At 48.5% G+C, this 9,613-nt stretch overlaps 1 protein-coding gene across 2 annotated transcripts in view; it reads left to right on the top strand.

Annotated features, from left to right (window-relative positions):
- Positions 1-4: 4 nt before the first annotated feature.
- fbxl6 (F-box and leucine-rich repeat protein 6) overlaps positions 5-9,613 on the top strand; it is a 10,346-nt gene continuing 737 nt past the window's right edge. Inside the window, exons 1-9 of one of the 2 annotated variants that reach the window (XM_014989377.2) lie at positions 5-90; positions 1,830-2,267; positions 2,363-2,521; positions 2,601-2,664; positions 4,038-4,169; positions 6,894-7,001; positions 7,074-7,187; positions 8,207-8,438; positions 9,330-9,573. In XM_014989377.2, the coding sequence (XP_014844863.2) occupies positions 1,843-2,267; positions 2,363-2,521; positions 2,601-2,664; positions 4,038-4,169; positions 6,894-7,001; positions 7,074-7,187; positions 8,207-8,438; positions 9,330-9,573 (1,478 nt within the window). In that variant the 5' untranslated portion in view covers positions 5-90; positions 1,830-1,842. Of the gene's footprint in view, positions 91-1,826; positions 2,268-2,362; positions 2,522-2,600; positions 2,665-4,037; positions 4,170-6,893; positions 7,002-7,073; positions 7,188-8,206; positions 8,439-9,329; positions 9,574-9,613 lie in introns of both variants that reach the window. The other variant, XM_088010592.1, reaches the window with a different exon arrangement.

The following is a 9,613-nucleotide window of genomic DNA, read 5'->3' as shown; positions in this document are numbered from 1 at the left end:
GGGCGGTTGTTAAGGCCTTGACCAATCAGAATAGAAAGGCGGAATGCATCCTGGATCTGCTTGCAGCTTTTAGAGCTAGTGTCAGAGAAGGTGACGTAAATGCTTGCTTTTTCTCTTCAATAAGCGGCTTGTGTTGTATATAGTACCTGCCGGAATATGAACGGCTTCCGGTCCGTGTCGCCCTAAGATATATTATACAGCGTTATTTTGTTCAGTTATCGTAGTTAGCTGATGCTAGTTAGCAGGTGCTAGTTAGCCAATGCTAAGCTTAGGGTTGTAAACAATCAACATGCGCGCGCAGCTTCATTGGACGTGAAAGGAAGTAAAAAACGAGTCTTAAAACATTCGAAATAAACCAGAAAAAGTACAAATTTATGATATGAGGACAGCTTTAAACTCAGGAACTTTAACCCAACTGGAAAGATTATTTTAGGTTCTGCAAACAACATAAATATTCAATAAAAATCACCAAATTTGAAAGCCCCAAAGAATAAACACGCAGTGTTTCTGGCAAAAATAATCATGAACGTGACATTAACTCAACTATCCACAATTTTAAAAGATTTTTTTTTACACATATATGGGGCTGCACAGTGGCGCAGTTGGTAGAGCTGTTGCCCTGCAGCAAGAAGGCCCCGGGCTCGACCCCCAGCCCCGCCCCCCCGCACGGAGCCCGCACGCCCCCCCCCCCCCAGCCCAAAAACATGACCACCAGGCTAATTGGCCTCTCCACACACCTAGGTGTGTGTGTTTCCATGTTGTCCTGCAACTGCAGCTGGAGATTGGCACCAGCAAACCCCCCGACCCCACCAAGGGACAAGGGTGCAAGAAAATGGAGTGATCAGGCTGTGACACGGTTTGACCTTAAAAAAGATGATTTCTCAACCCTAACCCTAGGCCGCCCGCTCCAAGTCCTATGCAAAACAAACATAAGTTAATAAATCTATAAATAAACTGGATGAAACTGGGTATGATGTTGTGGGCTCCACTAATAAGTTCTGTAGTATCTGGCAGCCGTTTTTGGACCATCTTTCTCAGGCTGACCCCGACGCTCGCTCTGCCTCTTCGTATGCCATCCGTGCCTTATAGACAGGTGGTGCCATCCTAAAGTGTAAATGGTAACCAGTTATTTAGATAACTGCCTTGACTTGTTTTTATTTTATTTTATTTTTAGTTATTGTATGTTTTTATTTGCATTATTGTATTGGTATGACTATATTTTTCTTATACAGTAATTTGTTAAATACATATATGCTTCATACTCTTGTGTATGATTTATGTATGCTGTATTTTTAAAAACTCAATAAATATATTTATAAAAAAACAAAAAGAAAAACAGACTTGACATGGACATGTGTAAATAAGAGCTGGTTAGACTGGGTTTGGAAGTGGAAGCTGCTGGTGGGACTGGTTTGTCCAGAGTGGGGTCTGGGGAATCTGAAGGCAACACCTCAGTTTTCTGTTTATTGATATAAGTGGTTTTCCATCAGGATCTACCTGAACAACAAATATGTTTTCACATTTGTACATGTTGCAGAGCATGAAATGATGCTACTTTGTGAATTCTCATGTTTACTCTTTTCTTTATAATTTGTGGCTTTTATTCTCAGTTCTGGATCTGAAAATACAATTGTTCCAGCTCAAATCAAGGCAGAAACAGATTACACTGTTAAGATATCTGAAGGATAATTAAAGATTTTTTTACAAAATGATCTCCTTTTTATAGCATAAAGAAGCAAGATTACAATTTTATGTGCTTGAACTTGACAGTGTAAAAAATGTCTAATCAATTAATTTCCTGTTTTTGTCTCCTTGCTGATTAAAAGCAGGACAGCAGCAGCGATGGACGCCTCAGCCCAGAGCAGAGGAACGGGCGGCGGAGGAACGGCGAGGAAACCAGCGCCGAAAAGAAAGGAGGGCGAAAAAGCAAGGAAAGCCAAAAAGGCCAGAGTGTCCCGACCCGCATTCACCATCCAGCAGGGCGAAGACATGATTCTCTACATATCCAACACTTCGTCTCAGTCTGAAGGCTTGCTTTGGACTAGCAGGAGGAAAAATGTTTCCAAAGCAAAGTTTCTTAAGAATCAGAAAAAGAAGAAAAAAAAAGTCTGTTCTAAATCTAGACTGGAAAGGAAAACAGTGAAGGAGGAAGAAGAGGACAGGTTTCCTGAGGAGGACAGGTGGGGGCAGCTTTTACCTGAGGAGGTGCTGGTCAGCATCTTCCAGATGCTGGTTGTTCAGGACGGCGCGGTGCCTTTCCTATGCAGGTATTAACAGCATTTCACACGAGGAGCTGCCTTCAGTCTTTGACTGAGAGGATTCAGAGTTTGGGGTCCGACTCGCTGTTGTTTTTGTGGTGCAGGGTCAGCAGAGTCTGTCGCCTGTGGAACGCCGCCGCCGCCACTTTGACTCTGTGGAGGAAGGTGGCGGTAAGTCACTGCTGGATCCAACCAGCAAGAGGTCAGACTGAGAAGACCTCAAACAGGATAAAGGAGACGTTTACCTGGCTGGCTCAAAACAGGTCAGGGCTTCAGATGGTTTAATCACTGATTTAAATCCAAACTAAACGCCTTTAAACATGAGTCGTTGTTCTTCTTTAGATTCTCCCAGCTGACTGACTTCACTCTGTGTCACTGGGCAACCAGCGTTGACTTCGCTTTAGAGGTAAATCTGAAACAAATACTTTCTGCTCTGTCCTTCGAAGGAGGAGGACGCACCTTCTCTGTCTCCCTGTCCTCCCCATCTTTCCTGCTCAGCGTCTGTCCTGTGTTTTCAGAGTCTTTCTTTTGAAAAGCTTCCAAAGTTGCAAATTATTGATCTGGTCAGCTGGTCTCTCAACACAATTGAAAATTTTTTCCCCTGGGAAACCGGGTAAAGGGGAACCTTCGTGTCCCGACGGGACATTCTTCACTGGATATGGATTCTGGATGGAAGTGGAAGACCGTGTGTCTGATGATGCCGTCAGTCGAGGATGCTGAAGACGTGTAGATGATTGGATTCACGATAACAGGGTTTCTGCTTATTGGAGTTGGCGGATACCTGGCTTATCCGCCTTTCAGCCACTTCAAGGCTGCCGGGTCCGGTTGATGGGATCTGCAGAGCGATCAACACTCAGACTGAGATGATACGGGAGCTGAGCGCAGACTGGGTGTGATCCTGGAACAGGACCGAGGCCGGCCAGCGGATCTCGGACCCAGAATGGATACGGTGTGACCGTCGTTCTCTCGGATCAGGCATGAGACCCTAAATTTGGCTGTTTGGATTTGCCATTGAGAAGCTCCAGAGAGACTTTCAAGGCAGGCAGTAAACTGATGTCAGCCTGACCTAAGCAACTTTCTGCTATGGGAATCTGGACCCGGGCTGGGCTTGGCTGGCCGGCGATCCTCCCCTGGTTGTTGTGTCTAAAGAAGGCTCTGTTCTGCTGCCCCCCTCCCTGGAACATCTGTGGCCCTGAACTGATAAGCTGGTGGTGAACTCCAAGATCGTACAGATAATCACAGATAATCGGGTGCTTCAGTCAGGGTTCATGGTCTGACACACACATAACTCAGATGAGACCCATTTGCATGTCACACCTCCTCCTTGTACCCGGCTTGTTTTGTCTACATGTGTTTATATGTGGTTAGGTCCCGAGGTGTTTTTCTTCATCTCAAACTGCCTTCAAAGAGCAGAGTGAGAGACAGGCGGTTTTTTCCTCTCCTTACCTGATGGTTTTCTTATTTGTCCTATTTCCTCCTCCAAGGCGGCGCCTGTCAGGCTGCAAGGCCTCAGCTAACTATCCCCCCTCTCATCCCCCCCCCCGTGTTGTTGTGTAATGGATGGTTGTAACTGAAACTGCAGTTTCGTTGTCTTTGTGACAATGACAATAAAATTCTTCTGATTCTGATTCTCAAAAACAGTTTAAATCTGCAGCTTCCCACATCATCTGAAAAGCCACATCAGTTATTCTCCACTTGGTTATCAAAGATAACAAAATACTAACTACACATTTTCTAAGCTATTGTTAATTGTGCTTCTCTTGTTTTTATTTCCTTCAGACTGTCTCTGAGTTTTGTCCTCACCTGCGGTCAGTCCACCTGTCTTACTGCAGAGGTGTGACAGGCAGCGGCCTGCGCAGCTTGGGCCTGCACAGCCGCAACCTACAGCGCCTCAACCTGCAGCATTCAGAGGTTGGTGGGTCGACTGGTGGGATGGTTAGTGGGGTGGTTGGGATGGTTGGTGGGGTGGTTGGTGGGGTGGTTGGTGGGGTGGTTAGTGGGGTGGTTGGTGGGGTGGTTGGTGGGGTGGTTGGGATGGTTAGTGGGGTGGTTGGTGGGGTGGTTGGTGGGGTGGTTGGGATGGTTAGTGGGGTGGTTGGTGGGGTGGTTGGGATGGTTGGTGGGGTGGTTGGGATGGTTAGTGGGGTGGTTGGGATGGTTGGTGGGGTGGTTGGTGGGGTGGTTGGGATGGTTGGTGGGGTGGTTGGTGGGGTGGTTGGGATGGTTAGTGGGGTGGTTGGGATGGTTGGTGGGGTGGTTGGTGGGGTGGTTAGTGGGGTGGTTGGTGGGGTGGTTAGTGGGGTGGTAGGTGGGGTGGTTAGTGGGGTGGTTGGTGGGGTGGTTGGTTGGGATGGTTAGTGGGGTGGTTGGGATGGTTGGTGGGGTGGTTGGGATGGTTGGTGGGGTGGTTGGGATGGTTAGTGGGGTGGTTGGTGGGGTGGTTGGGATGGTTAGTGGGGTGGTTGGGATGGTTGGTGGGGTGGTTGGTGGGGTGGTTGGGATGGTTGGTGGGGTGGTTGGGATGGTTAGTGGGTTGGTTGGGATGGTTAGTGGGGTGGTTGGGATGGTTGGTGGGGTGGTTGGTGGGGTGGTTGGGATGGTTGGTGGGGTGGTTGGTGGGGTGGTTGGGATGGTTAGTGGGGTGGTTGGGATGGTTGGTGGGGTGGTTGGTGGGGTGGTTGGGATGGTTGGTGGGGTGGTTGGTGGGGTGGTTGGGATGGTTAGTGGGGTGGTTGGGATGGTTGGTGGGGTGGTTGGTGGGGTGGTTGGGATGGTTGGTGGGGTGGTTGGTGGGGTGGTTGGGATGGTTGGTGGGGTGGTTGGGATGGTTAGTGGGGTGGTTGGGATGGTTGGTGGGGTGGTTGGTGGGGTGGTTGGGATGGTTGGTGGGGTGGTTGGTGGGGTGGTTGGGATGGTTAGTGGGGTGGTTGGGATGGTTGGTGGGGTGGTTGGTGGGGTGGTTGGGATGGTTAGTGGGGTGGTTGGTGGGGTGGTTGGTGGGGTGGTTGGGATGGTTGGTGGGGTGGTTGGTGGGGTGGTTGGTGGGGTGGTTGGTTGGGTGGTTGGTGGGGTGGTTGGTGGGGTGGTTAGTGGGGTGGTTGGTGGGGTGGTTGGTGGGGTGGTTGGTGGGGTGGTTGGTGGGGTGGTTGGGATGGTTGGTGGGGTGGTTGGGATGGTTAGTGGGGTGGTTGGGATGGTTGGTGGGGTGGTTAGTGGGGTGGTTGGTGGGGTGGTTGGTTGGGTGGTTGGTGGGGTGGTTGGTGGGGTGGTTAGTGGGGTGGTAGGTGGGGTGGTTAGTGGGGTGGTTGGTGGGGTGGTTAGTGGGGTGGTTGGTGGGGTGGTTGGTTGGGATGGTTAGTGGGGTGGTTGGGATGGTTGGTGGGGTGGTTGGTGGGGTGGTTAGTGGGGTGGTTGGGATGGTTAGTGGGGTGGTTGGTGGGGTGGTTGGGATGGTTGGTGGGGTGGTTGGTGGGGTGGTTGGGATGGTTAGTGGGGTGGTTGGTGGGGTGGTTGGGATGGTTAGTGGGGTGGTTGGTGGGGTGGTTGGGATGGTTAGTGGGGTGGTTGGTGGGGTGGTTGGGATGGTTAGTGGGGTGGTTGGGATGGTTGGTGGGGTGGTTGGGATGGTTGGTGGGGTGGTTGGTGGGGTGGTTGGGATGGTTAGTGGGGTGGTTGGTGGGGTGGTTGGGATGGTTAGTGGGGTGGTTGGTGGGGTGGTTGGGATGGTTAGTGGGGTGGTTGGGATGGTTGGTGGGGTGGTTGGTGGGGTGGTTAGTGGGGTGGTTGGGATGGTTAGTGGGGTGGTTGGTGGGGTGGTTGGGATGGTTAGTGGGGTGGTTGGTGGGGTGGTTGGGATGGTTAGTGGGGTGGTTGGGATGGTTGGTGGGGTGGTTGGTGGGGTGGTTGGGATGGTTGGTGGGATGGTTGGTGGGATGGTTAGTGGGGTGGTTGGGATGGTTAGTGGGGTGGTTGGTGGGGTGGTTGGTGGGGTGGTTGGGATGGTTAGTGGGGTGGTTGGTGGGGTGGTTGGGATGGTTAGTGGGGTGGTTGGGATGCTTGGTGGGGTGGTTGGTGGGGTGGTTAGTGGGGTGGTTGGTGGGGTGGTTGGTGGGGTGGTTGGTGGGGTGGTTAGTGGGGTGGTTGGTGGGGTGGTTGGGATGGTTAGTGGGGTGGTTGGGATGGTTAGTGGGATGGTTGGTGGGGTGGTTGGTGGGGTGGTTGGGATGGTTGGTGGGGTGGTTGGTGGGGTGGTTGGGATGGTTAGTGGGGTGGTTGGTGGGATGGTTAGTGGGGTGGTTGGGATGGTTAGTGGGGTGGTTGGGATGGTTAGTGGGGTGGTTGGTGGGATGGTTAGTGGGGTGGTTGGGATGGTTAGTGGGGTGGTTGGGATGGTTAGTGGGGTGGTTGGTGGGATGGTTAGTGGGGTGGTTGGGATGGTTAGTGGGGTGGTTGGGATGGTTGGTGGGATGGTTGGTGGGGTGGTTGGTGGGATGGTTATTAGTTAATAATCTTAGATCCAATGTAGTCGTTCAGAACAATCATCTAATAAATGCTTTATAATAACTAATTCACTGTGTGATTTAATAACAAGCTGGTTGATCTGAACCAGTTGTCAGTGTTTTTCCTGTGGTGCAGTTTCAGGTGGAGGGACTGGTGGACTTCCTGGACGAACATGGGAAGCAGATCAGGCAGATGCTCTTCACCCGCAGCCACAGGAATGACAAAGTTCTGGCAGCAATCGCTGTGAGGTTCATGTTTTTATGCCTGCCTGCTGCTCTGAGCTCTTCTTACAGATCGATGTGCTTGTCTTTGCAGAAAGGATTTTGTCCTGATCTGGAGCTGCTGGAAGTTAACAAGAAGCTGGACAGTAAAGACACAGAACTATCTATTTGCTTTCAGTCGCTACAGAAGGCCTGTCCCAAACTGAAGGTCATTAAAATCTAGTTTTACTAAATTATTCAAACTGAAGTTTTCTGTTAGTCACAACTTTCCAACAGCTCTTCACACATCATATGATGTGATCATATGAGACCTGGTTGGTCTCCAGACCAACCAGGATCAGCTGTGATTGGCTGTGGTTGGTTGTGATTGGCTGCATTTATTATGACACCTCTAAATGGAAGCCAGTCCACACCCTGAATGCCTCAGACTAGCTGGATCTACACAGTTCCCATGTGCAGCACAGAGGAGGTTTCTGTACCTTCATCATCAGTTCCAGTCCTGCTGTGGAAACCATCAGAGACCTGATGTAAGACCATGAAGGAGAGTTTTTCTGCCTTCCTGTTGCATAGATTCAAACTGGTGCAGCACTCTGCATTTATCTCTGAGTGCAATCAGACTGACATAAAGTCCAAAATTAACAAGCCTGAAAGCTTGTTGCTGTTTTAATGGCACCTATTAAAACTCTTCTCCTCATCACTGAATTATATGCCAGGATTTCTCTTTAAAATCAAGTTTTTAAAAAAATGTACTGTGAAAAACCTGCTGCTGTTAACCATCTAATAATGCACAATTTGGAGGTGTGTGTGACTGGTAGTTCTTCTAGCTCTCTGATGATGAACCAGCATCAGGTTTAGTGCCTAGGAAACTCCAGAAGATCTTTCTCAGACCTTCAGAGTCTGATTTCTATGGGAGACTCAGCAAATCAAAAACCTTCCAGATATATTGAGCTTACCCTGCAATGGACTGGTGACCTGTCCAGGTGACTCCGCCTCTCACCTGTTGACCTCTGGGGATTGGCACCAGCACCACTCACAACCACAGTGGGGATAAGCATGTTGGATGATGGATGGATGGATTTAACTTTTATTCCACAGACTGAAGGAAAAATGTAAAGCATGCAAACAAATTTAAAAGAGTTTTCTACTTATATTGATTTGTTTTGTACGACACCAGAATTTTTTCCCCTTTTGATAATCCGATAATCTTGTTTTCTCCCTTCCTTTCAGATTTTCCGGATGTTTAACATCCAAATTCAGCACAAGGCGATGCGTAAAAGAGGCGAGTCAGAAGCCGGATTCCCGCTGCTGGATGAGTTTTGTATCGCCAACACAGAGTATTCCTACATGACCGACCAGGTTCTGCTGGACGTTCTGTTCGGCTCCACCAGACTGCGAGTGCTGGACCTACGAGGCTCCACACGGATCACAACCTTTGGTCTGGCCCAGTTACCGTGTCCAAGTGTGTAAAAGACGCCACATTTCTGCCTTTCCTTCGTACATGTTTACTGAGCAAATTATTCAAGCAACATTAGGAGTTAGCACTAGCTTAGCTCTGGAGATTACTTCACAAATATTACTTAATTCATTACCATCTCTGTTCAGTCCGCTTCAACCCAACTCCAGTCCGTTTGCCTAGTCAAAGTCCAGTTCGGTTGGTGAGGTGTTAATGCTAACTGACCTCTGACCTCTGGTCCTCCAAGCCTGGGTCTTGGTTCGGTTTGAATGTGAACACCAAGTGGAGCAGAGATCACTCCAACAGCAGGAAGTGGACTACAGCACAGATCTCACCACTAGAAAAATCCCAAAAATTATTTTTATAATTTAGATTTATTACTTTTATATTATTGCAGTGAGACTTTTTGACCTTGAAGTAAAACATTATTATATCATATTAATTATATTACAGTGTATTGTATTATATATTACCTTGCTGTTATTATCATGTATTAATTATTTTTTACATTTAAATAGATAATTTTACATTATGACAGAACCAGAAAAAGTTTTTAAAATAGAACAAAGCACATTTTAGTCAATAAAATGTCTTACAATAATTAACAAATCAATTTTATTTTCTTGCTGCATTTAATTAGACTTTGGTGCCATAATGAAAAATCTAAAAACATCTTAAAGAGTTTGGATACCTGTTCCTCAGGTCAGTCAGGTGAACATATTCATACATAATAATACATGTAAGACATCAACCAGCGCTCTGTTTGCTAAAATGAGCAGCTGAAGAGTTTCGTTGTAAAAAATGAGTAAAGTTTGTGTGGGACAGTCAGCGGACCGTACTACGGCAGCTGATAGGAGACATTTGATGATCAGTTTTGCTTTTTAAAATGTCTTCCAGAGCTTGAGTGTCTGTTCTGGGGTCAATATTTTACTAAAAACATCGGATTCACGTCAGTGAAGAAGAACCTTCAGCTGCTGATGGAGAAGTGGGGTCCGACGCTGCAGCAGCTCGACATCACCAATCAGCCGTTTACCGAGGCCGACCTGGAGGTGGCGCTGGCGTTCCTCGCTCAGGTTGCTGAAGCCGACATGCTGCTCTCGCTGAACCTCAGCGGCACCAAGATAACAGCCCAGGCTCTGAGGTAAGCCATCGGTCACCTGTACCTTTAATATTCATCACCT

The sequence above is a fragment of the Poecilia mexicana genome, unplaced genomic scaffold (assembly GCF_051168715.1).
Source record: "Poecilia mexicana isolate PSO_F unplaced genomic scaffold, ASM5116871v1 scaffold_11, whole genome shotgun sequence".
Lineage (NCBI taxonomy): Eukaryota > Metazoa > Chordata > Actinopteri > Cyprinodontiformes > Poeciliidae > Poecilia > Poecilia mexicana.
The sequence above is the reverse complement of the archived record's forward strand: the minus strand, read 5'-3'. Positions and strand labels throughout refer to the sequence as shown.